The sequence below is a fragment of the Panthera onca genome, chromosome C1 (assembly GCF_046562875.1).
Source record: "Panthera onca isolate mPanOnc1 chromosome C1, mPanOnc1 haplotype 2, whole genome shotgun sequence".
NCBI lineage: Eukaryota > Metazoa > Chordata > Mammalia > Carnivora > Felidae > Panthera > Panthera onca.
The window spans coordinates 66,413,269-66,436,888 of NC_138346.1; the positions used below are offsets into that span (position 1 = coordinate 66,413,269).

Consider the following 23,620-nt stretch of genomic DNA (forward strand, 5'->3'; position numbering starts at 1 on the left):
ATCTCCATTTTACCAATGATAGAACTGAGATGGGAGTTAAGTAACCCTCCAGTGACACATACCCAGTAAGTAGCAGAACTATGATTACAACCCAACAGCCTAATTTCTACTTTTATTTACTCACTACAGCTACCTAAGCAAAATTTTATTCTGCACCTATAATTTATTAGAATTATATTCTTAGAACTTTAATTAATCATCTTTTTTTTTCTTTCAGGGTACAACTAATCAAATACATAAGAAAAGACGTTCCAGTTCTTATCTCCTTTCTGAAGATATGTTGAATGATCCCCATCTAAGACAAAGAGCAATGAGTAGAGTAAGCATATTAACAAACACTGTAGAAGGTATGTAATAATGCTGTCCTACCCATACAGATTTTTAAACAAAATTTAGATAAGCCCTGGTTAGCCTTAAATAGGTATATGAAGTTCTTAGGAAGAATTCAAAGAATAAAAAATGATCATAAACAATGGTAAAGATAACCAATGGATACTAATGGAATGGTCTTTATGTGCTCAAAAAACTTGATAAAGTTTTTATGTGTGTGATTAAAGATATTGGATGATAAGACTTTTCAAAGACAATTAATGATAATAAATGAAGAAAGCTAGGTTAACCAGGGCTGTGTGGGTTATATATTATATACATATATTATATATATACTATATATATAATATATATATAGTATATAATCTTACAAACTTAGTCTCTGGGTTTACCATCTAATATGCAAGAAAATAATATATACTTCCAGATGTCTATAATGGCTGCCTCTGAGCACATTCAGCAAAATTATAAAATGGTAATCTGTGACATAACATCTGTTAAGATTATGATGAAAAGGCATTAGAGAAAGCAATTTAGAGAACATATAGTGGTTACACCTTGAGAAGCGAGTCAGGGTGGCAACTTTTACAATGTGCTGGTTTCCACCCTCTCCCCCTACAATATGCCCCAGGTCCCACCTTGTGCTTTCATACCATGATGGCCTCAGACAAAGCTTCCACCCACTTCCTAAACTTAATGGTGAGAAATAAAAGAGATTATGGTATGATGTATCTATTGAATGAGCCACTCCATAAATTATTTCTAGTCTCTTGGTTCTGAGATTGATTTCACCTGTGAAAAAATATTTATTGATGGAAAATATATATTTCTCCATTAAGAAAACATTGATTCTTGGGGTACCTGGGTGGCTCAGTCAGTTGAGTGTCCAACTTTTGATTTCTGCTTAGGTCATAATCACCAAGTCATGGGATCAAGTCCCATGTGGGGCTCCACACTGTGCGTGGAGCCTGGGTGAAATTCTCTCTCCCTCTCCTTCTGCCTCTCTCCCTCACCCCCACTCCCATGTGCTTTCTCTGTATATGCAAGGAAAAAGTAAAAAAGAAAACATAGGTTCTCCTGTTTACCATCACATTAGGTGTATGTTTCTCTAGGAGTTGCCTCTATCTGCTTTGAGTCATTAATTTCACTGCCTTCCCCTAAATTACACTTGGTCTAGTAAATGAACATCATGATAGAAGATTTTTATGTAATATATTATGCTTTCATAGAAGCAGTACTGTTAAATTTGCAAAGTCTAAACAGAAGACTTGTTTCAGTGTTAAAGTCTACTGCTGATTTGTACCTGGTTAGGAATAAAATAAACAAGTGATTGACTTCATGCTCTCTCTTGGTTTTCCCCCCAGAACTTGAAGAATCCAGACAGAAATGTCCACCTTGGTGGTACAGATTTGCACACACATTCTTGATCTGGAATTGTTCTCCATATTGGATAAAATTCAAAAAGCTTGTCTATTTTATTGTAATGGATCCTTTTGTAGATCTTGCTATTACCATTTGCATAGTTTTAAACACATTGTTTATGGCTATGGAGCATCACCCCATGACCGATGAATTCAAAAATGTACTCACTGTAGGAAATTTGGTGAGTCTCTAAATGTGTATTATGTACCCATAGTTCTTCCCCTTGGATGTCATGATTGTCACTTCTTTTTTTTTTAACTCAGATTGGTGTATAACTACATAATTATCCATATCCAGAATTCACAATATGAATCATTGTACAGAGTCAAGTTTCTGGTGATACTACTTTAAAATAATTTTGCAGAAGTGCAGAGGTCTATAACAATACTATTTCCAAAGGGGGGTCACCATCTTGGGAATTGATGGTGTTGTTTTTTTTTTTTTTCCTGCCAGAATGTCTCTTTGAAGCAACACTTTGAAAATTTGATAATTACCTATTTTATAATTATATTGCAGCTGCCTTGTGAGTACATTCCCCACATATTTTTAGAAAAACTGTGGATGGTTTGTTTTGGCATAATAGTGAAGTGTCTGGGCCTTTGGAGTCCCAAAGTCCTGGAATTGAATTCTCATTCTGCCTTTTACTGGTTATATGACCTTGAACAAATATGTCTCTAATTTTCTCATTTACAAAATAATAATAATACCTCACTTGCAAAATAAGAAAAATAATATATTATTTATAATATAATGATAACACTTCATTTACCATATTGTTAAGAGGAATAAACACTTTCTACTTATTAGCCTGGCATATCGTAAGTCATTAACAAATTAAACCTATTGTTATTATTATTATCATCATCATGCTTTAAATCAACCAGCAGAAAGAAGTCTTAAGAATAAGAATACCGAGAAGCTAAAATGGTAGGACTAGACACAGAAGACAAAAGGGCACTTAAGAAAGGATCTGTAGGCTTCAAGAAGATATAGGATCCTGTTTGGCAAATAGATGCCAGACTGATTTCTCAAATGTGCAGTGCTGGTCACATTCTGGCTTAAGTAATGCCTTATGGCAAACAACAAGTGCTAGTTTCTGAGAATCTGTATGAAGCAGGCAGAAGTGCAATTTCATGGCCAAAGGGTCCCCATTTATGACTTCATAAATCATGAATAACTCTGGATGTCTTTGTGAATGTCTGTGTAAGATAATTTTACTTTTGCCATGGTCCCAAACCAATTGATCTTTGAAGCCAAAGACTTTGTATCTGAGTCAGTTTTCTTTCCCATATACTGTATTTTTAGTTGAGATGTATGTACACCATATGCTCTCTGAGGGAGCATGCTTCTTTCCTTCCATTTCTCGTCGGAAAAGACAGGCCTATCTGGTTTCTAATTGTTGATGGAGGTACAGGCCATGAAAATCAGTACCTTCTTGCTGAATTGACTGCATCACTGTGAACCCCAAAAGAATTTATCGTGTTTCTTATCTATTGTCACTACCCTAAGTGCGGGGTACTCCCTGATTGTCTTCTTGATGCTGCATTATTTTTAAATGGATTCAGCACTTAGGTAGACTTCACCATTTCCCTTTGAGCCTTCTTTGGTCAGCTTCTTTGAGTCTAGTCAAACCTGAATGATTCATAAACAGGTCCTTCAGTGTTGTTTTCTTAAGTCTGTCCTTTGATACCAGTGTCATGAATTAATGATGTTTTGTGATGCACTTTTGTGTCAAAGCTTTGAAAGTCTTACTTTAGCTCCCACTGTGTCAATTAAATACTTTTCCCTCTTCTACTAATAAATCTTTAAAGAGTGAGTCAATATGTTCTCTATTACTCTAAGAGTAGTCAGACCCAACAAAAAGGCTGACTCAAGATTTTAGTGTCGGTCTATATTTCCTTTTCATTTTCTTCCAGAGTATGACCCATATAATTTTTTTTTTTTTGCAAAAACGACCTGTGTTGATTGTCATGGCTTTATTTACCTGGAATTTTAATATGCTCCTCTAAAATGCTATCTAAAGATGATGAGAATGGACAGGAAAGTTAGAGCTTTTTAACCTTGTAATGCTTACATTGGAGCTATAGGAATAATACTACCAGGTTTATGGGATTAAATGAAATAACACATTTGTAGAGTATCTGGCACATTGTCTGAAGCACAATGATGTTAAACAAATGGTAATAATCATCATTACTTTGATTCTATACTTCTCATAATACCAGAAAAAACACATTGTATTTCTCATTTAGGTCTTCACTGGGATCTTTGCAGCTGAAATGGTTTTAAAACTTATTGCCATGGATCCATATGAGTATTTCCAAGTAGGATGGAATATTTTTGACAGCCTTATTGTGACTTTAAGTTTAGTAGAGCTTTTTCTAGCAGATGTGGAAGGACTGTCAGTTCTACGATCATTCAGACTGGTAAATATAGACCAACCTTACCGTTGTATTCCACATATAAAGGGGTGTTTCTAATGCTTTGTATTATTATTTAAATCTTTTAGCAGTTTAAATCAAAAGACAAGATTAGGTTCTGGTGTCCAGTGTAATCAAGTTAATTCTATAGCAAAAGCTCTTAAAGAGCTCAAAAATCACATGAATATTTTAATCTTAGCATCTTGAAGACATAGTCATAATTTGAATCAATTTTAGACTCTTGAAGACATATTCAGTTACATGCTACATCCTTAACACCCATCACCCATTTAGCCCATCCCCCTACCCACCTCTCTTCCAGCAACCCTCTGTTTGTTCTCTGTCGTTAAAAGACTCTTATGGTTTGCTTGCCTCTCTTTGTTTTCTCCTTTCCCCTATGTTCATCTGTTTTGTGTCTTAAATTCCTCATATGAGTGAAATCATATGGTTGTTGTCTTTCTCTGACTGACTTATTTCACTTAGGATTATACACTCTAGCTCCATCCATGTCATTGCAAATGGCAAGATTTTATTCTTTCTGATGGCTGAGTAATATTCCACTATATGTATATATATATATCTACCACATCTTCTTTATCCATTTATCAGTTGGTGAACATTTGGGCTCTTTCCATAATTTGGCTATTGTTGATAATGCTGCTATAAATGTCAGGGTGCATGTGCCCCTTTGAATCAGTATTTTTGTATCCTTTCGGTAAAAACCTAGTGATGCAATTGCTGAGTCATAGGGTAGTTCTATTTTTAAGTTTTTGAGGAACCTCCACACTAACATGTTGGACTTTATCCCAATGTCAATATGAAAAGGTATAAAAAGTATCAGACTATTTTCAAATTAAAAAAAATTTTTAATTATCTAAAAATAGAATTAAGGATAAATTATCAATTCTAAAGGGAATAATATCTGAAATCATTACAAGAGGCTTTTATAGCAATCCTAAACTTCCTTCAAAATATGTGTAGTAATTATATTGTGGCAAGCATAACAAAATAACAAGAATATTGAAAATAGCTGAAAGTAAAAAATAGAAATAATCAATTTTAGCTAGGTAATGATGACAATATTTTAGAATTTAAAATTCTGAACAAAACTCAAGATTGGAAACATTGAAAATTGAAAATTTTTCTAATAATTAACATTAAGCTTTGTGTTTACTTTTAGCTTCGAGTGTTCAAACTGGCAAAGTCTTGGCCAACACTGAATATGCTGATAAAGATCATTGGCAACTCAGTGGGTGCTCTGGGTAACCTCACCTTGGTGTTGGCCATCATCGTCTTCATTTTTGCTGTGGTTGGCATGCAGCTCTTTGGTAAAAGCTACAAAGAATGTGTCTGCAAGATCAATGAAGACTGTACACTCCCACGCTGGCACATGAATGATTTCTTCCACTCCTTCCTGATTGTCTTCCGCGTGCTGTGTGGAGAGTGGATAGAAACCATGTGGGACTGTATGGAGGTCGCTGGTCAAGCCATGTGCCTTATAGTTTACATGATGGTCATGGTCATTGGAAATCTAGTGGTACGTAGTCGCATGTTCACACATTGAAAATTCTGCATGGTAAATTGTTATATGACAATCACTTATAATTATAGGATTAATTACACATAAAACTATTAATTGCAATAGAATTTTGATCATTTTAATACAGGAAAAAAAACAGAAAATAAAATGAAATATTGTTTCAATTTCCCTGACAGATAACCCATTTTTATATTTTTCGCAATATTTATTTTAACGGATGGTTTCCTACTTTATTCTCTCATTTTGATAGTGATGGCATATGAATTAAATCTGTGGTTTTCATGTCTCTTAAAAGTCCTTTCAAATATCAAATCATACTAGTAAACAGAATATGATTGAACTAACAGTAATAAAAATGAAGCTGTAACAGAACAAGGCAATTGAAAGGACTGGTCCCATTGCACTACAGTCAAATATAGTCAGACATAATAAGACATAGTTTCCTGATCTACAGCAAAGTTCAGGAAACTATGGCTCATGGGTCAAATCCAGCATACTACCTGTTTTTGTATGGCCTTGTAAGCTTGGGAATGTTGGGGTTTTTTTTTCTTTCTTTTTTTTTTTTTACATTTTTTCAATGGTTAAAATAAAAGGAAGAATAATATTTCGTGGCACATAGAAATGATATGAAATTTAAATTTCAGACTCTGTAAGAAAAATTTTATTACAACACAGACATGCTTATTCATTTACATATTGTCTATGTCTGTTTTACTCTGCAGTGGCAGTGTTGAATAGCTGTCCTAGAGATTCTATGTCCTACAAAGGCCAAAATATATATGTTTTTAAATCTGGCTCTTTACAGAAGAAATTTGCCCACCACTGCTCTATAATATCCCTTTAACAATTGATCTTCCATGTCTCCATTAGTGTTTTCTTGGCTTGTACTCTTTGTTTGTTTGTTCCTTTCTACCTACTTATTGGTGAAAATTTTCAAGCTTACCAAAGGAGAAAATTGGGATAAGATGTTCTTCATGACTCACTGACTTCAATTTTCAAAGCCACCATGTTGACTTGGTTTAGTCTGTCAGCTTGGCATCAGACTCTGGATTAGGTATCTCAGGAGCTAGGGTATGGTAACAACTATATGGTTAGTACTTACACTTCCCACTGGCTTGAAAATAAGTTACTAATTTTTTTTTGTCCTTGAATCCCCCATATCAAAAGTAATTCAGAGTCTAGGACAGAAACCTACATTTATCAAATCACATCCTAAATGGTATTGTTTTGTGCCATTAAATGGCTAGACATATACATAGTAAATTATGCAATACAAATTCTAGATCTGCACAACATATAGACACCATGAGTTCGAATTCTGTAATTATTAATCATCCTCCAGTTGTAGTAATAAATTTCCTAGTTTTATGTTGGTTTATAATTCCCAATATGAAATAAAATATTCTCTCTTTGGTTCTTCTTCTGAATTTAACATTTGTATTATAAGCTCCTTTAATGTGACTTGTTCATATACTTCTTATAAAATGTTGACATAAAAATATTGAAATGTAGCTCTTTATAAGATACAGGAGGTCAAAACATACCACACCAAAGCCACTGATCACAACTAATTTAAATATTTAGTACTCGCTCAGGCATGTATGAAGTAAGGGGGATTCCTTGGGCTCTCTCAACTTATTCATTCAATATTTTTAGTACTTTCTCTGTGAAAGGAAATATATTTGGGTATTGCAGGATGATTAAAAATACATACCTATGAGTTAGTCCCTCTCTTCAAGGTACTTGCATTCTATGGACATAGAAAAGTGGTACACCAAATTATCAGGTAAGGAAGAGGTGGTAAGTGCTAGCAGTGGGGCAAAAATAAAATGCTCTTGACACTTGGAAGAAAAGGAGAGCAGTTCTAAATAGTGACTCGAAGAAGAATTTTGAAATGGGTCTTTGAATAATACATAATACGATATTAAAGCTTGAACACAGGTGTGAGTGTAATGATACACTTTGAAAAGCAATATGAATTTATAGTTAAAAATAGATGGGGTATCTTGGTGAATGTTTAATCCATATAGAATTGGTAATGACTGCCTCATGTTGATATCTGTTCATTATTTGCTAGTGATAATGAGAGATAAGAGAAGTGTAACTCACAAAATAAATAACCGACTCTTGGATAAGGAATTACCATTGATGTACAATTAGAATCTAAAAAGAAAGACACATAAATTTATATTTCTGATATAGTCCTCTGCATATTAGAGTTATATGCTAAACAGATCTCTCACTTTTTTTTTCTCACTTATGCCTTAAGTCATTTTACTACCAATTAATTAAAATGGTTAAAAACCGTAAGTTTTAGAGGGTAGTTCAGAAAAGTAGATTTTAGTAATCTCAAGTCTATATCAGGAAACTGGCAAAGAACATTAATCAGATAATGTTGAATCAAATATACATTTATTAATATTTCTTTCTCTGCTTAATATGATAATGGATATGTGATATAAAATGGACTTTATTGTTATTTATGATACCTGGTAGATTTTAACAAAATAGTGGAGGCTTGTTATGATTTTTGATGGAATAAAAATTATTGTTATTATCCTTATGAAGATGTGATGAAGCATATTCTTGAAATATGTGGAATCTTATAAAAGTGAAACTCATAAAAACAGAGACTAGAATGTGGTTACCAGAGGCCAGGGAGTGGGGAACATGGGAAATGGTGACCAAAGTTCAAAGTTCTAGCTATAAGATAAATAAATTCTAGGGATCTAATTTACATCATGGTAATTGGTAACATTACCATATTATATACTTGAAAGTTGCTAAGAGAATAGATCTTAAATGTCCTTACCACACACACACAAAAGGTAATTATTTGACATGATGGGGTTGTTCCTTAGCATGATTGTGGTAATCATTTTGCAATATATAAGTATATCGAATCAACACATTGTACACTTTAAACTTACACAATTTTATACATCAATTACATCTCAATAAATGTGGAAAAAAATAAAGTTAATTACAAATTTGAAAGGAAGAAAGAGAAAATTTGTTAACACTTGCATTGATTAGGGAGGCTAAAGTAGTAGAATGAACCCTTGGCTTCTCATCGACATTCCTGTTAAAATATACACACACACAACATGTTATCTCATAATGAAATACATTTTCTCATTGACAATAAAGACCAAAATGAAAGTAAACTACTTCAGAATTCCTCAGTGATTCATCACAGTTGTTTTCTGTGATTTTCTCTTTTTGCTCCCCCTTGGACTCTTCTCTTAAATCAAACATATTAACATAGACATTTTTAACCTGTGCTCTTCTGCTTACGTCTCTGAAAAACTGTTTTAGATGAGACCAAATTCAGGTGTGAGGGTGTGAGTCCCTTCTCCTCAGATTGACCTAAATTTGATTATTTAGTGAGGTAGATGTTTTTGTCTATGAAGACACTTCATAGTGTATTTATGTGAAAGGGTATTTAGTATTTAGTGAAAGGGTGTTTCAATTACCTTTTTGTTTCCTACATAAAACAACACTTAAATATAATGTTTTCATTTAAATATAACTTTCAACCCTCCATGAGAATTTTTTTTTCTTTTCACAATGTTGAGTTCACCTGGACCCCTACCTCAGGGAGGAAAAACAAGTGGTTTTGCACACAAACAGGACTTTTCTTCAAGGCTAGGAGTTGTCCTGACCTCTTTTATTATCTCTTCCAGGGCTAGATGATTGGCATAAAGCCACTCAATCATAATGCCATTATCTCATTTGAATTGGGTTCAGTAGGCAGGCCCTTTTCTTTGCTTTAAAAGCCTCATTAAGTTGCAAGCTGGCACAATTCTTGGACAGAATATTTTATTACAGGAGGTTTGCAAGTGTTCTATGTTCCATTTGTTGCAACAAACTGACATTTAACTTCTGGGAAAAGTGAACATCGAGCTTGGCCTAGGTTACTTCAGCACAATAAACACTAATCACAATTTTCTTGTTCTAGTTTTTTCTCACAGGTAATAAATATTAACTATAGTAAATGTTAGGAAGGCTTTTTAGGCCCATAAAAGGGAATTTGGCCAAGGGACTCCTGCTGCAGAAATGAATGTAAGAATGACATAATGATAATGAGGAGGGAATATTCTCTTTGCTCCTCAGGCTAAGTCCTTCATGGGTGTGGCTGACCTCTGCTCTCCAGAGTTCACAGGAGCTAGGTTCCAGAGAGAGTGATGAGGAATCCAGCCTGTCCTCTGCCCCATCACATGCTCTTACCTATGTGTGAAGAAGTACAGAAATCTTTAATGCTGGTTTGGATTTTGGCCTGTATTTCAGAAAAGTGTGCTTATTTTCTTTTTCATTTCCTGTCTCCCTATTTCTCTTGATATAGGTCCTCAACCTATTTCTGGCTTTATTATTGAGCTCATTTAGCTCAGACAATCTTACAGCAATTGAAGAAGACACCGATGCAAATAACCTCCAGATTGCAGTTGCCAGAATTAGGAAGGGAGTAAATTATGTGAAACAAACCTTACGTGACTTTATTCTAAAAGCATTCTCCAAAAAGCCAAAGATTCCCAAAGACCCAGGAAGAGCAGAAGATCTGAATAGTAAGAAAGAAAACTATATCTCTAACCGCACGCTTGCCGAAATGAGCAAAGATCACAATTTCCACAAAGAAAAAGATAAAATCAGTGGTTTGGGAAGCAGTGTGGACAAATACTTAATGGAAGAAAGTGATTGTCAATCATTTATTCATAACCCCAACCTCACAGTGACAGTGCCGATTGCACCTGGGGAATCTGATTTGGAAAATATGAATACTGAGGAACTCAGCAGTGATTCAGATAGTGAATACAGCAAAGGGGTAAGATTGTTTTATGCACGTTGTTTCATATGAATAAGTAGTGTGCAATGAACTGAAATTTCAGATTTTTGCTGTGATAAGTTCTTTCCAATATTGCAAACTGATGGATAGTTTCTTTTGTTTGTGAGTTCACATAATGGGTTCCTAAAGGTTCCTCTGAACGGTTGTACTTACTAGTTCTTCATAAGTGATTCAATCCTACTGGGCTAGATTTGAAAGTGCTGGGTACCTTTCAGTCTTCCCTTCCTTCATCCCCTTTTGTTATCAGTTGTGAAGTCATATACAGTCTCCTTCCACTGTATCTGTTGAAGCCACCACTCCTCTTCATCACCTTTGCCTTCTCACTCACTACTTCCTGCCTAAACCGTACCAAGCAGAGTCCCAGCTGGTGTCTCTGCCTCCATTTTCCATCTACTCGAGTTCACTTGTTTGATTGATTTTATTCAGGTTCAATCCCAATCATGTCACTCCTTTGAAGTATCCTTTGTCTCCCAAGTCTCCTGAATTATAGACGGTAAAGTCTTCACACCATGGCCCCCACCAGCTGACCAGCTGTGTCACCTACTGCTTGCTTGGTCTCCTGCTGGACCACAAACACTTGGCATCGTGCTTGACTTTGCTTGGGATTTCCTTCCTTGGTCAAAATCCTATGCGCATCTTTAAGACATTCCTCATGGGTAAATTTATTAGTCCTTACATCACAGGATTGCGTGAGGGTTACAAGAATTAACAGGTAAAATGTTTAGAACAGTACTCAGAGTGATCAAAAGGGTAGCTATTGCATCTTTCCTAATTTCTCTCCAGAGAGATAGGAGCTGTACTCATTTTAACCCTGCACAATTTTATGACTTTTCCTGGATTTGTTATTTAGCTTTATATTTTAATTTTTTGGACAAATTATTGTATTCATTAAATGGTGCTATAGACTCATTGAAAACAGGAACCTTTTATCAAAATGTTTTTATATCCTCCTTCTCCACACCTGGTCACACACATTTAAAGTGATAGTGTTTACTGTTTTTATTCATTGAACTATATTTTATTAATATGGAATATAATAACCGTAAGTGAGTCTTACGACAAAATATTTTTATGGCATCTCTTTAAAGTTTCAAGATATCACCTAAAAATATTATTCCTTTCTTTAGGTCACTTTTGAAAGTATTCGAAAGGCATTTATCAAATGCTTTCTATCCACTTAACCCTATAATAAGAAAGACCTGCCCTCCATGAATTGCTAGTGGATTTTGGAATAAAGATACATACCAGTGTGTGTGTGTGTGTGTGTGTGTGTGTGTGTGTGTGTGCATTCGCATGCTTATCTATCTGTCTCCTGGCCATATGACCAGTGGTTGGTACAGAGTAAATCCTCAATACTAAGTGAATACATAAGTATATAAATTAAGAGTATGTGTTTCTAAGTATCCAAAGAAATTCTTTCCAAGATGACAAAAGAAGGATAGGATTTTTTATTTTTTTATTTTTAAAACCTTTACGTGGAAGAAGTACTATATCCAAAATCTCCAAATTTAAGTTGATGTTATTTCAACTTAAAGGTGGAAGATCAGATTCCACATACCCCTTTTCAGGAACAGTGGTCTGAGCTTGGTCTCATGTGGAAAGGGAAACTAATTCAATTACTCATGTTTCTGCTAGTGAAGATCAGAGTTGAAAAACCATAGATATGAAATAGTTGGTAAGCCCTAAAACAATGTAAGCCATTGTGTTTATTGTTGAATTAATCCCCATTATTATCATCTAAAAGTACAGATTTAAAGTTGTGGACTTGAAAATTTTGCCCTTTTTCATGAACAGTTTTCCATGACATATCTCACAGCATGAGTACATTCAAACCCACTTTAATATACTGGACTTGAGAAATAACAGAAGTTCAAGATATATAGGAAATCTGTTAGGTAACTTAGAGGTAGTATTAAGTTGTTGTGACCTGGGAAACCCTGTGTCTGGAGTCTTTCTTTCCAGGTGCTTGAGATTTAAATGTTTATCATTATGACTTGGTTTTGTTTTTGTTTTTATACTTGGACCACTAAAAAAAAAAGCATATTTTCTTTATTGAAAGTGCCTCTTTACTCTTCCATGCTAACCTCCCTGCTATAATTCCCCTAATCTTCAGCTTCCACTTCAGTTCCCATATTTGTGAACTGCTTATTCTCTCCTTTGCAACTTTCTAATTTTTTCATGCCTAAGATATTCTTGAAATACTGATTGCCATGTTCTTGATGAACCTTGCCCCAAAGATAAATCTTGATTACCCAACAGAAAGTAATAACTTGATTCAATACCTTTAGGTCAGTTAAGTCTTAAGCACTACTTTGTGATAGATATGTTTAAGAATACAACCTCTGCAGATAGACTACTTGCCTTAAATTCTAGCTGTGATATTTACTAACTCTATGGTCTTCAGTAATTTACAAAAAAAAATTAGTTTCTTTATATGAAAAAGAGAATTGTAATGAAGAGTAAATGGTGTACGTAAATAATTAGGTGCATGTCTGCTGGAAAGTAAGTGCCTGATTAACAGTTATTATGATATGGAATCGAGTGGTCACATATAGACTGTAAGTAGCTATTTGCTGCAGGTTCAGTTCAAGAGAGGTAGTATTATGTAGATCAATGGTTCACAATTTTATTGTGTAAAAGATGCGGGGAGCTTGTTCCACATGCCGGTTTGGAGGCATATCCTTTGAACTCTCTCTGCCTAAGTCTGAAAGCCACTTCAGAATCCTTATCAGTGGTGTTCCCAGTGGCCACCATGATGGATTGAGTTGGTGTGGGCTATGAACCTAAATTCATCCCTAGCTTGTTTTGAGCCAGATTTCTGAGATATCTTTATCTTTATTCACGGACTGGGGATATTTCCCCCTTTGCCTGTTGAATAATCTGCATTTTGAACAGAGAGAAACATCTTTGACCTTGGACACCTCTCCTTTTTCCCCCCTCTTCGTCAACAAAACAAAACAAAACAAAACACAAACAAACAAACAAACAAGCATAAAACTTCTCTTTTAGGGCCTAGCATCCTATTTTCCCTTTGCACTTGATGGACACTTTTCCATCTCCTACTAATATCAGCTCTCAGATAGGCAAGTGTCCTTGTCCTGATAGTACACTCCAGAATGAAGTAAAAACATTTTATAATAAAATACCTTCCTAAAGGATGACCAAAGAGATGAGTTTAAATAAAGTGTTGAGTAAAATAACTTAAACAGTTCTGAGGAAATAATTGGCAACAGAACAGCAGCATTTCTCTGAAGATAGAGTTTGTCTCAGAATTGAGAAAGACATACTGTCATCTCCCATGGGCCCATGGGACTTGTCGCTGCTTCTCAGAATGCAGACATTGAACTGATGGCCCCTCTCAAAATCAGCCTCCTCCTGAGGCACACTGCAGTCCTCTAAGCACACAGGAAACATTAATAACACACTGCACAGATTTTTATCATTAGCAATGAAGTGCTTCCTTATTATGCGCCTCAAACGAAGCATGAAATGCACCCAATCATTCAGTAAATATTTGTTGAGATCTACTATGCTCCAGGCACTGTGCTAAGAGTTGCTGAAGGGGAAAAAAAAATTACTTCACGCATCCTGCAATTAATGTGATTGGCATCTGGCTTACCTAAATTCTTAAGTGTAGCTTTTTTTAATTGTGCCAAATTTCAATGTTTAAAACTCTAAAACACTAAATTAATAATTATTTTTTTAATGGAGAGCTCTTTCTTAGATGATTAGAGTCATTCTCTTTGTTTTCTATCACTATAGATTACTTCCTTCTCTGCTTCAAAGATGAAAAAAGAAGCAGCTTATAGAATTGTAACATGGACTTTGGAAGTGTATGCAAATTTCAGAGGAAAATATTAAGTTAATCCAAATTCATTTCTCAAAATATTTAAAAACAATAACAGCCTCATATGATTTTACAGTAGTACAGACTCTTACAGCTTTCAGAGATGCCCCTTTATTTATTGTGAATCTAATCCCCAAATACTTCTTTACTGCTCTTTTGACAAATGTATCTACTTATTTAGGCTGCTTAAGTGAATGTGCTCATATTGTGTACTCAGCAGAGAGGAAACATTCTGTGTAAACATCTCCTCAGAGAAAGATGCCCTATTCATGCCTCCTTAAGCCAAAGGCAGATACTTAGCTTTACTTAATAGTTCTTTAGAGTTTTGAAACATTATATCAAAGTCTTGAAGGAACTAGCTGAGGTCCTTGGAGGTCAATGAAATATTCAAATTTCACATAATCAAACTTCCCTCCTTCAGGAGAGTGTCACCTTAAAACACTGCAAACACACTTATGCAAAATTTCATGTTCCATAAGGAACTAAAGTCCAAATAAACCCCTCATTAACTTTAATCATTAGGGGAGAAATTGCACAGGAATACATTAGAGAACATTTTCTGTAAACCATTGCTATTCATTTGTTCAATTCACATTTACTGAGCATCTTCCAGTTACCATATCCATGCTAGACATGAGGAAGACACATCATTAGCGCACTCATTCGTTCAGTAAATGTAGGCTGAAGGTCTTTCTCTGTGGCACTGTCTTAAGTGATAAAGAGTAAAGCAAGGCTTCTGCCCTTGAGAAGAAACACATATAGAAACAGAAATTATAATTAAACATACAAAAAGAGAATGAATACACAATTTAGTTTTAGGACAAAATATTCAGACGGGAGAGAGGAGAGTGTAACCAACCTTAAAAATAAATTGGGATACTTCACAGAGGAAATGGCATTTGAGGGGGGGTTTTATGTTGAAAATAAAAATTCTTTCTACAGATCAGATGGGAATTTGTTCCAATGGAGGTAAAGAGCCCAGTGCATGTGGAAGACCCAGATGTAAAAAGGCCCATTACATACGTATGAAGGGAACCTGGTGGGAAGTAGGAGGTTGCCTACTAGGAGGTAGACTGGAGCCAGGTAGTGAACAGCCTGATGTACCATGACAAGAGAGTAAAATACACTTCTTTTTATCTAACAGAAAGAGAAAACTTTAGGGTCTTTTATTATACCTTGTTCATAGCAAACTTGTTCTTCTAAAGAAAATTTCCTTGGGGAGTGTAGTAAAGCCCAGCCCCAGAGGAAGATGAGAAGATGGGAAGTTATTGCAGCTTTTCAAAGGACATTGGATAGGGGCTCAAGCTAAGGGAATGATGGTGGCAGAAGGGGATAAACTCTAAGATACTTGCGAGTTAATATGTAAGGGCTCAGGATCTGGATATAGGGGTCATGAGCTGTTGCAGAGGGTGTATCCGTCTCCCGTGGCTGCCGTAACAAAGTATCACAAACGTTGTGGCTTTACGCACAGAAGTTTATTCTCTGAAAGCTTTAGAGTTCTAAATGTCTGAAATGGAAGTCTGGGCATGGCCATACTTTCTCTGAAGCCTCTAGGGAGCATTCTCCCTTGCTTTTTCCTAGCTTCTGATGATGGGTTGTTAATCTTTGACATTCCCTGTAATCAAATGGTGTTCTGCCTGTGTGTCTGTCTTCTCTTCTTCTTACTAGGACACTGATTATACTGGATTAGGGCCCACACTAATGACCTCATCTTAGCTATATCTGCAAAGACCTTATTTCTAAATAAGGTCATATTCAAGTGGACCAGGAGCTAGGACGTCAACATTCCCCTTTGGGAAATACAAACTGACTCATGACAAAAGGTTTTATCTTAGAAGACTGGATATATATCAGTGCTATTAAAAATATATATAGGGGAAGGAGAAAATTTAGGAGGTAGAATAGATTTAGAGTTTAATTTGGGGGCATCTTAATTGTGAGCTACTTGCAAGATAGCCAAGTGATGCTGAACAGTATGTATTTGGAAACTTAGGTCTTGAGAAGTCAGAGTTGTAGACAGGTTGAGATTTTATGTGTTAATTTAGGTTAACCACAGAATATACAGGGAGTCAATCTAAAGTCAGGTTCTCTGGGATACCAGCTCTGAGAGAGAAATCTGTGTGTAAGAGATTTACTGGGGAGTGTTACCAGGAACAACACCTAACACCTATAAGAAATGAGGGAAGCAAGATGATTGAGCACAGACAGAAACTGAAATGCTCTGCAATTTCATCATAGGCCTGTGCTGATCCTATGGTTGTCTCCTATAGGTACTAGGATAACCCTTTAGAGTAGTCCCAATTGAAGCAAGAGAGTCAGGCCTTTGTACCCTCCTACCAATGAGTCACCTTCCCAGGGGAGGAGATGGAACCTTGGGTGAGGCAGCTCTCTTCTGCATGACACTTCCCTTGCAGGGACTCAGCTGTGAACCTTCAGCCCCCAGCATTCCTGGTAGCTGGAAAAAGGAGGCTCTCTGAAAGGGAGATTTGGGCAGTGCACCACAACATCCACTACACTCCAGGGACCACAGAAAATAAGAGGACAAGTGATCAACTCAACACTTGAGTAGTGAACCCAAAAGAAGAAAGCACCAAAGAGACCAAGGAAAAATTTTACGTATTTGCCACTTTCATATACATTCTATAACTTTCCTCCTTATGACAACCAGGACAATGGATATCATTCATCTATATTCACAGATAACTAAAATGCTAAAAGATTAAGAAATGATATTTATTAGTCACCGATGATTCTGGGAGTCTTTTTAAAATTTGAACCCTGAGCTTAAATGCCATATTGCATACGATAGAAAGGCAAGATGTGAGTAGGAATATAATTGTTTTCTGTTATGCTCTGTAATGTTGCAGTTAAGGATCAACTTTTCTGGTATAGTGATATTGTGCATTAGTGATCCAAATTTAGCTTCTCATCCTCCTTAATGCTGATTTATTCAGTTATAGTCTACCTCAATAACATAACATAGAATGGAACAGAATAATAAACCAGTCCATTGAGGATGCATTGAGTAAGAGATTATATCAGGTTGACAGCATGCGAGAGAAGGTGGCACTTGAGCCAGACCCTAAAGAATGGAGATCATTTCATTGTGTGGCTCCAATGGAGAAGGAAATCCCAGGCAGAGGAACAGACATTCATATTGTTTATATGATTCATTCACTCATTAATCCATCTACCGCTTCACCTATTCACTCTTCAGTTTTCAGTGCCATTATCTTTGGAGAAACTTAAATGTGCTTACTTGTTATGAAATGCATTCCTTTTATCGATTTAGTAAAAAAAAATTGTTTAAATATTTGTAGTCATCAAGGTTAAATATTTTATGTCCTTTTACCACATGTTGGTTTTAATTATGTTGTTATTTGGTCTCTCTTTAGATTTTTACAGTTTTTTCTTCAAACAGTATTACCTTCACCAAAAAGGCAGTTTAGAAATTTTCTTGTTATTGCGTTTCAGAAAATAAAATAACCTCTCCCAGAACTGCATTTGACTTGACAGGATTTAGGGATTAATCACAATTATACAAATGTATAATTATAATCATACTATTATACCTTAATTATGCAATTAAGCTGGTATTTGATCCTGTTTTTATGCATAGATTCTCTTTTTTTAACTTTATTTATTTTGAGAGAGAGTGCAAATGGGGGAGGGGCAGAGAGAGAGAAAGAGAGAGAGAGAGAGAGAGAGAGAGAGAGAGAGAGGGAGAATCCCAAGCAGGCTCCCTGCAGTCATCAGCATAGAGCCCTAGGTGGGGTTTGATTCCACAAACCACGAGATCATGACCTGAGCCAAAACTAAGAGTTAGTAGGTTAGCCAACTGAGCCACCCACGCGCCCCTTTGCATAGATTCTTAAAAACACAAAACAAAAGACTCGTAGACTTTTACTTACCCGTTTCTTTTTTGAAGATTTGTTTCAAACTATTTGAAAAATCTTTCATCTTTATTGGATATGTTTGTGTCTAAAAACAATGACACTTTGGTCTGACATTTAAATCAGTATTTCTTATTCTTTATACTTTGATAAATTTGGAAACATTTTTTTCCTTCAATGCTATTTGAAATGTCAAAATTGAATTAATATGATAATTACAAGTAAATCAAGAAATGCTAATTTTAGAATATGCTTTTTAAAAACTCCTCACTCCTACTCTCACCCACTCCAATATTGAGAATCACTTACTTTTAAATGCTTGTTATACAGAGCAAACAGACCAAAAGATTGCCTTAGCATATTACAGTATTTAAATTCATCTCCTAAATAACAGAACTTTATAACTATCCAGTTGATTGTTTTTAAATCTGTGTTGAATAATATTCAGTCTTATTGCTGTATTTCAAATGTACTGCTTTGCATTGAGCTTATAGCATGTATTTGCTAACATACAACTAATTTTTACTTACAGGTATGTGACTTTAAACATTTTAAATCAGTTGACTAAACTATTTCATCCTTCTGCATTTCTAAACTTCAGTACTTAACCTTCTTACTTCTCACAGGGGTAAAAACAAACTGGATCAATCAAGAATGCAGCTCTGTGCTTTTAACCAGGCAAAGACATATGTGACCACTTTTACACAGGTTATCTAAAAAAAATCATACATATATGATATTTTTTCAGTGTCATGCATGCTGTTCAGTACTAAATGTTTCTGCCTGACCCATTGCAAGAAAGTAGAAACATACACAATTGTTCTGTAGATGAATTGACATCATAGCATGTCACGGGGGCAATTCCATCATTTTTTGTGATTCTCTTGATGACTTCCTTGATATATATATCTCTCATGTCCTTAGGTGATTCAAGTGAATGATCTATAGATTTTTATTGGATGGCTTATAAAGGTAATATATAGAATGTAACAGAAACCACTGGAGCAACATTTAATTTGAAAACTTCTAGCAACTTCCCTTCCTAATCTAATCTGATCTATGTCACATTAAATTGTCACATTTATTGCAATGAGAGTAGAACTTTGAGAGTATGTTCTCATCATAACAACGGCAGCAACAAAATGGTAATTATGTGCATAAAGGATGTGGTAAATATATATATATATATATTTATACACAACATATACATGTATCAAATCATTACATTGTGCACCTTAAAATTACACAAAATTATATGTCAATTATATCTCAGTAAAACTGGAAAAAATAGTCACATTTAAATTTAGTAAATCAAAACTCTGTTAATAAGCCATTTTTGTGGGAAAATACTTCAAGCATAAAAAAAAAATCTCAGAACAGAAAAGGAACAGTCTAGTACTAGCCCTGTATTTACAGAAATTGAAATGCCTACAAATAAGCTGTTTTCTAAGTACACATCTAGAAAGCTGAGGACAGAGCCACAGTACCCAGCTTCTAGGATAATTTTGAATATATTTTGAAATGACTTTAAGCACAGTGATAACTAGGGCTTTATTTCTTTGATCAATTCAGTAACTAATTTAATTTTTATTTGTTTGTATATAAAATGCATCAATTAAAATTTAATAGGCCAAGCCTATGAATGAATGAATTATAGGTGCTTGAAATGCTTAATTTGATTCCAAAAGCAATATTATACGCTGATGAGAATGTTTCTTATACTGTATATATCTCATAAGGAAACAGGCAGCATAGCCTCAGGAAGGTAAGAGGTTTAAATGGAACATAGTAAGTGAACACTAAATCTTTCAATAAGACATATAACACTTTTCATAATATTGGAAGCAGATTAATATGGACTTCATTATATAATATTTCTAACAAATATAAAAGAAAAAATACCACTCAGATATATTTTGTCTTATTTTAGTATAGCTTGTTGAATAAACTCTAGAAAATATTTTTCTGAAAAAAAATCCATGTTAATAAGAATCTTGCCTTTTTTCTTTTATAATCTAGTATATATTTTGAATTGCTCTGTCATTGATGGGATGTTTTTATTATTGTTTTCCATTGTGCAATGTTGAAAGCAAAACTTTATCTTGAAAATGATACACTCTAGGGATAATGATGTTAGCAGTTTCTAATTAAAAGAACAAACAAATATTGTTCCAGTTTACTTGAAGTTAGCTTTAAAGGTACTCCTAAGTAAAAGACATATTTTTTTTTTTTCTATTTCAGATGGGTGGTGATGCAGAGGCAATATTCTCTTTTAAAACAATTTTATTTCAGAATGTAGAAAATCTCCCCCCTGCCTAGAACATAAATAAAGATGCATACGTATACAATAGTATGTATAGGTAAAACACATACTTTTTCGGAAAATGGTTTCCAGAAATGTGTGTGTGTGTGCGCGTGTGTGTGTGTGTTTAATTCTTCAATTATTATTACTTTTTTTTTTACCAAACTGTTAGAAAACATGAGGTGCATATTAATGAATGGTCATTGTCCTGAAACCAAAAAAACTCTGGATATTTCATTTGTGAAGAATGACTCAAAATATAATGCTTTTCTTTGGCAGAAGCTGCCTACATAAACATTAGGAAAAATATGCTTTTTCTGTACCAATTTTTATTTTACATTGTATTTTCAATATTAGAGATCCATGTATTCAAAAAGCTGTTCCGTCCACTGGAATTTGTCTTTCCTTCTCCTTCCTCATTATGAGTAGTTTTAAGGGGCTAGCATAAATGTACTGGTAGTTTTTTTGTTTGTTTGTTATTCTTCTTTTAATTGTAAGTGAATAATGAGCTTGAGTCTTAGAGTTTACGTTTTTACCTCACATTTTGCCAGAATGTTTGCCTGTGTTCCAATCCTTATTTATCCACTTCTAGTAGGCCTCAGTAGCAGAAATATTTAAATATTTGTTCCTCAAGTTTTTAAGTTTTTCCTTCTCACTTGACCCACTGTATTCCAGCTACTTAAATATCTATTCTCTGCAGATAGGAGTTCTGTGTTAGTGCACAGAATACCATTGGTTGATTGCATGGCAAGTCCATATTGGTGAACGTCACTTGCCTTTTAAAGACCAAGATGACCCTGTACGATCTGGCTGAGACACCAGTAATCAGTCCAATCTTTCATGTGGCCAAAATTTGTTTGTTTGTTTGTTTTCATATGCAAGATCTTATCTTTTAGGCATATAAGTTGTCATGTTTTTAAATAGGAAGTGCTCTAGATAGAAGATTATCGAAAAAGTAAGAATTCTCAGTGAAATCATTTGCTTAATTTTGAATTTCCATGGACGTGCCTGAGATTTGACCTCATTATTTCTCCATCATCTAATACTATACACCACGTTGACCCTGTGATGGAACTGTTAAGTGGATTTCCTGCTGAACAAGCAGCTGTTCTCTAAAAGCCTACAGACTTGGGGCGCCTGGGTGGCGCAGTCGGTTAAGCCTCCGACTTCAGCCAGGTCACGATCTCGCAGTCCGTGAGCTCGAGCCCCGCGTCAGGCTCTGGGCTGATGGCTCGGAGCCTGGAGCCTGTTTCCGATTCTGTGTCTCCCTCTCTCTCTGCCCCTCCCCCATTCATGCTCTGTCTCTCTCTGTCCCAAAAATAAATAAAAAACGTTGAAAAAAAATTAAAAATAAAAAAAAATTAATAAATAAATAAAAGCCTCCAGACTTTCTCTAGTAGTCATCAAGAACACTAGAAAAGGAAAACTTCCATTTCTTACCCTTTCTCTGAGAAAGTGCTGGGGTTTTAGTTGCCTTGAGTCAAGAGTTTACTGTAACTAGTAATTAAACTAAAAATTGCTACTTAAATGGTAGTAAATCTAGATAACAGAAAGGAAAATACTATTGTCATTTCCATTGATGAAGGATATCTTTTTAACTGGCATTATCATTTAAAAAGAATCTTGAGACAGATCGGGATTTTAGAGAGATGAGAAAAGGATTGGAGGGACTTGAGGGGCCTAGAATGCTAAGTCATGTAAAGAAACTAAATATCAGTACTCTTAAGATGAAAAACACAAATGGTAGTCTCAGTTTGAAAAGGCTGTAGGAAGATAATATTTGCATTTCTCCAGAGGGCAAAAAGGGCCCTAACAACTGCAAGGAAGAGGAAAGCATATTTTGGTTCTAGACCAGAAAAGAATATTTTAAATTGAAGTTATCCCATGATAGAATGGGAGCTTGGAAAACACTGGACCCCTACTCCCACAAAGCATAGTAGAATCTGTAGATTTCTTCTTTAAAGGTCCTTCGATATTTTTTTCTGAACTTGACCATTTTACTCCTTTAATGATTCAGGGCCCTCATTATGAATATCAATTGTAAAATTAGACTCTAAAATTAAAATATGGGCGATGTTATTTGAATATAATAAAAAAATATGTCTTAAGCTTAATGACATACAGTAGAGCTTAGTTTATCATTAATGTCTCCCTTAATTTTTCTGCCCATATATGCCCTTCTCTTCTCTTTGATTTGCTTCTCTCAACTTCTTGCTCTCTTGCGTGTTTCTTTGTTTCACTTCTCCGGTGGAATAACTATTCTAAGCTCTGCTCCTCAAAGAATATCTTTTGTTGTATATAGCAATCAGACTTACAGTATGTATTTTAAATGTATAATCTTTGGAATGTTTTCAACACCAACCATCCTCTTTGCATAAGGTTTTTGTTGGGTTCTGTATTTTCTACAATAGGTAGAATAGGTTTGAATTTTGTTTTTTCTTTTTTGGCTTTTTTTGAGTGGCAGATCATCAAATTATTAGATAATCCTACTTCATACCTCTCAAAATAAGAAAAGGCCAACTAGCATAAAATAGCCTTATGATGTGAATGCCTATTTTGGGATATGTCAGTAATAACATTGTAAGTTACCAGCTTAGGGCAGTTTCTCATATAACACCTATATTTAATGGTCTCTATTCACATTAAGTATTGTAGCAAAAACACCTTCTAGGCAATCGAAAGAACCATAATGAATAAAAAAGTACTTAATTTGATCATTTTTTTTAATGTTTCAAGTTTTTATTTAAATTGTACTTAGTTAACATATAGCGTAATGCTGGTTTCAGGAGTAGAATTTAGTGATTCATCACTTATATATAACACCCAGTGCTCATCACAACAAGTGCCATCCTTAATGCCCATCACCCATTTAACCCATCCCCCCACTCACTTCCCCACCCAGCAACTCTCAGTTTGTTCTCTATAGTTAAGTTTCTTATATTTGCCTCCTTCTCTTTTTTTCTTACCCTATGTTCATCTGTTTTGTTTCTTAAATTCCACATATGAGTGAAATCATATAGTAT

The 23,620-nt window shown here is 34.9% G+C and overlaps 1 protein-coding gene and 1 long non-coding RNA gene across 6 annotated transcripts in view; one reads left to right on the plus strand and one right to left on the minus strand.

Annotated features, from left to right (window-relative positions):
• The window catches only part of SCN9A (sodium voltage-gated channel alpha subunit 9), a 166,139-nt gene that overhangs the window by 94,586 nt on the left and 47,933 nt on the right, over positions 1-23,620 (plus strand). The window contains exons 13-17 of the mRNA XM_060621369.3: positions 218-347; positions 1,695-1,933; positions 4,005-4,178; positions 5,353-5,709; positions 10,058-10,534. Of these exons, the coding sequence (XP_060477352.1) occupies positions 218-347; positions 1,695-1,933; positions 4,005-4,178; positions 5,353-5,709; positions 10,058-10,534 (1,377 nt within the window). The remainder of the gene's footprint in view (positions 1-217; positions 348-1,694; positions 1,934-4,004; positions 4,179-5,352; positions 5,710-10,057; positions 10,535-23,620) is intronic.
• Positions 1-23,620, minus strand: part of LOC132670957 (uncharacterized) — a 117,922-nt gene that overhangs the window by 1,099 nt on the left and 93,203 nt on the right. For 3 of the 5 annotated variants that reach the window (XR_013557280.2, XR_009606940.3, XR_013557281.2), the window contains exons 4-5: positions 6,656-6,778; positions 5,445-5,604 (exon numbers count right to left, since the gene is read on the minus strand). This is a non-coding gene — a long non-coding RNA (uncharacterized LOC132670957). Of the gene's footprint in view, positions 1-5,444; positions 5,605-5,624; positions 5,742-6,655; positions 6,779-23,620 lie in introns of those variants that run through there. The other 2 variants (XR_013557282.2, XR_013557283.2) reach the window with 2 other exon arrangements.